The 3,388-nt window shown below is 39.8% G+C and overlaps 1 protein-coding gene across 1 annotated transcript; it reads left to right on the top strand.

Moving 5' to 3' along the window:
• Nucleotides 1–1,496: 1,496 nt before the first annotated feature.
• Nucleotides 1,497–3,126, top strand: MEE47 (uncharacterized). Its single transcript, XM_087683282.1, has one exon. It carries the CDS (start codon nucleotides 1,523–1,525, stop codon nucleotides 2,372–2,374), a length of 852 nt encoding a protein of 283 aa, XP_087539408.1. The 5' UTR covers nucleotides 1,497–1,522; the 3' UTR covers nucleotides 2,375–3,126.
• Nucleotides 3,127–3,388: the final 262 nt, after the last annotated feature.

Raw genomic sequence — 3,388 nt, 5'->3', positions numbered from 1 at the left:
GCCTTGTGGTGATGTATGATGAGAAAAGAGCTTCAAGAATCCATGGCAACTTGAAGAGAAGTTGAAGAAGGTAGGCTTGAAAAGAGACCTTGACTATACTCTTTGCCAAGTGCACTAGAGTCCCTTTTACAAAAATAATTGATAAAATGTCTTCAACATGATGCAAAAGCTACTAAATGGTCCCTCATTTACTAGATTTTTCCATTTTAACTTCGAAACAACTCCACTATTGTCACTTTCCAACTTTAGAAGGTTTTCAAGTCATGATATATATCTCCAATGGCATGTAATATCTATATCATAACTATCTTAGATTTCCCTCATTTGAATATGGAATGGAATATGAAAGAGATGAGAGAAAAATGGATCAAAGGACAATGCTTTGATACCACTACTAAGAAGCCAAGATGGAGGAGAGAGAATGACTAGAACAAAAGAGAGAAAGAGAGAAAAAGGATAGAGAAAAGAGAAAGAAGTCATGAAAGCTAGATAACAAGCTTGAACGATAAAGAGATTGAATTGTATTATCATGTGGTAAAAATGAAATGAGTCTCTTACATCTTATGTATACCTAGGCCAGTGTGTCTTGAAGTATTTTATGAAATATGATAAAAAATATTTTTCTAAAAAGTTATTCATTACAATGGGGTAGATACCTTGACCATTAAAAAGATTTTGATTACTTGGTCAAGTTAAAGAGTATTCCATCCAATTATTGAAGATTTTGGTACTAAATGGAGCTCTCATGTAGACCTATACTAATGTAATTCATTTCTAAGTCTTTGTATGTACTTCAATTAGTGTAACCAAGTTTTGAAAAAGTGTACTTGATGCTCTAGAATTTACTTTCAAATCTCATTGGTCACTTATTGGTACGAAATAATTTCAATGAAGAGCTTCTTTTGGATGACATTGCAAAGGATGGTGATATCCTTTTTCTATGGTTGAAAGCATAGTGTTATGTGCAAAATTATTGATATTTTTGAGCATTTTGTATAAGCTATCAATTTTCAAATAATTGGTGTCGGTTACTTGAAAATAATACATGGATTGCATGCACATTTGTCTTATATGTAGAATATCATAGAACTAGTTGTATTCTTATGCTTATAAAGCAAATTTATATTAATGTGTCTTCAAATATAAGCAACCATGTCTTATGTAGAGAACTTGTTTTTTACACGAGAATCAAAATAGGTTGCACCATTGAGGATGCAAAAGCCTAAGATTTTGATATCTGAAATCAAACCTATGTGGCTCAATTTATTATATGATGGGATTGCTACTATAGTGTTTCTTAAACAATGCTTATGCCAAAAAATGAAGTCACTTTCTAGTGGTGTAGCTAACAAGCTAGTTCACCTAATTGAAAAGATGGTGCAAGCATTGAGAGAGTGTCAACACAAGGCAAAAGGGGCTTTCATGACAATGACTTGTACAATTTGTCAATAAATCTTGTAGCAAGTGGGAAGTGCTTCATCCACTATATATTGTATATGATTTGGTTGAGTTTGGGCATCAAATGAGCTTACAGTTTGGCCAAATGGGATCCTCTCCTATCTATGGAAATGCAAGTGCTAATGTTCCATTCTCATGGGAAGAGAGGCCAGGTGTGCCAAAGTTGCAAGGAGACAATGGTGCTATAGAGGCTCAAATTAGTTCTGATCTTTTGGGTTGGGGATCAATGTTGCCCCTAAGAAAGCCTCCATGTTTGGAGATGCAGTCACCACTTGCTTGTTGTTCTTCTTCCTCCTTTTCTTGGAGGGACATGGATGGGGACTCTAGCTTTAGAGGAAGGAGCGAAGGGGGGAGGAGATTGAGGACAAAGGACGACCCCTTTCTTATGGCTATGGAGGCATGTGGCAAGGGCATGGAGGAGGTTGGGGAGGATGGAGGGTGTGGGTCGAGTAGGGCTAGTAGGAGCTTGTATGAGAGGTTCTACTTTGGGAGAGAGGGTAGCATTAGGGCTGTGTTGTGTCAAGGCCAAGTTGTTGTCGACGATATCAGGACAGGAAGTCTTAACTGTGAGAGGCCCGTGATATCGTGCGGGGGGGCTGTGTTAAGTAATAATGAGGGATCAGCAGCTGCTGCAGCTGCACTAGGAGAGAGCTTCGCGTTCAAGCGGCAAGAAGAGTCCAGCCCTCTCATCGTCGACTCGGCATCTGGCAGCTCCTCGTCCTCCTCCTTGATTATGAGGAGGAGCCGTAAGGGTCGACTTATGCTGTTCATCGGTCACTGCAGCCACCACAAGAAGCACGGCAGCAGCTTCAAGCTCCTCGTGGCAGGCTGCTTCCACGGCTGCCGATCAGATCTGGACGCCGAGCGCAGCTGCTGTAGTCACTCCCTCGCAGTCATCCGGCCGCCGCGATGTTGATTCGCAGGAGAGACTCTCTCTCTCTCTCTCTCTCTCTCTCTCTCTCTCTCGATTGTAAATCTATGTTTATACCAAGCAAAGAGACTTGTATCGACACAGAGAGACGTCCATGAACATAGTTATCAGCGCTCTCTCTCTCTCTCTCTCTCTCTCTCTCTCTCTCTCTCTCTCGTTTGTAATTTTATGTTAGTGCCAACCACATGGACTTCTACCCTCATAGTGAGACTTCCATGAACATAGATATGAGCGCTACAAAACTTGAGAGACCATGGAAGCGTTAGGAGAGCTTCCCCTCGAGCAAAAGCTCTTGGAAAACAAAGATTAAGAGGGTTTGGATGGCCACACCCTTTGATTGGTTTCAATTGATGGCCATACCCTTAAAATGGCTTTAATTCTTTTCTTATGCAAGGTTTTGATGTGTATCTTGTTAACCAAGGATCCTACTAGCAAAGTAATGAAGATTTGTCCTCTGTGTGTGCTAATGTGTAAAAGACGAGAGTACCAACCACCTTTCTTGATATGCAAGGAAACTTTTTGGAAGAGGATTATGACATGGATAGACCAAGCACTATGACTACATAATCATTGTTAGTAAGAGGCAAGTATTGCTTTGGAATGTTTGCTCTTGAATAAAGAATCTCACAAGCTATGGAGCATTGTCACAATGTGGCAATGGCAGGAGCCTAGGCCTTTAGGTCTAATTGTGTCCATGGCAACTGAGGTAATCTTTAGAAGGAATATTTTTGTCAGTACGGCTTGTGTCCAAGTAGTAAATTTAAGGATGTTTACAGAAACCAAAGACAGAACATCAAATCTTTTCATATAACACATAAGTTATTATACAAGTTCTTCTAGAGTTATTGCTTATGTAGTGTTTTGGTCCTATATGGATGATGTAAATAATCTTTACTTTGTAATATTCTTTCTCCTTTAAAAAATGTCTTCAATTTTGAGCAAACACATGGGTGCGCGCGCACACACACACACACTCACTCTCTCTCTCTCTCTCTCTCT

Source organism: Lygodium microphyllum, chromosome 8 (genome assembly GCF_053477565.2).
Source record: "Lygodium microphyllum isolate KBCC chromosome 8, Lygodium_microphyllum_v1.1.10, whole genome shotgun sequence".
Classification (NCBI taxonomy): domain Eukaryota; kingdom Viridiplantae; phylum Streptophyta; class Polypodiopsida; order Schizaeales; family Lygodiaceae; genus Lygodium; species Lygodium microphyllum.
This window is presented reverse-complemented; position numbering and strand designations above follow the sequence as displayed.

Excerpts from the sequence above, each read along its gene's own strand:
- MEE47 (XM_087683282.1), top strand. The coding sequence starts at position 1,523 with ATGAGCTTACAGTTTGGCCAAATGGGATCCTCTCCTATCTATGGAAAT.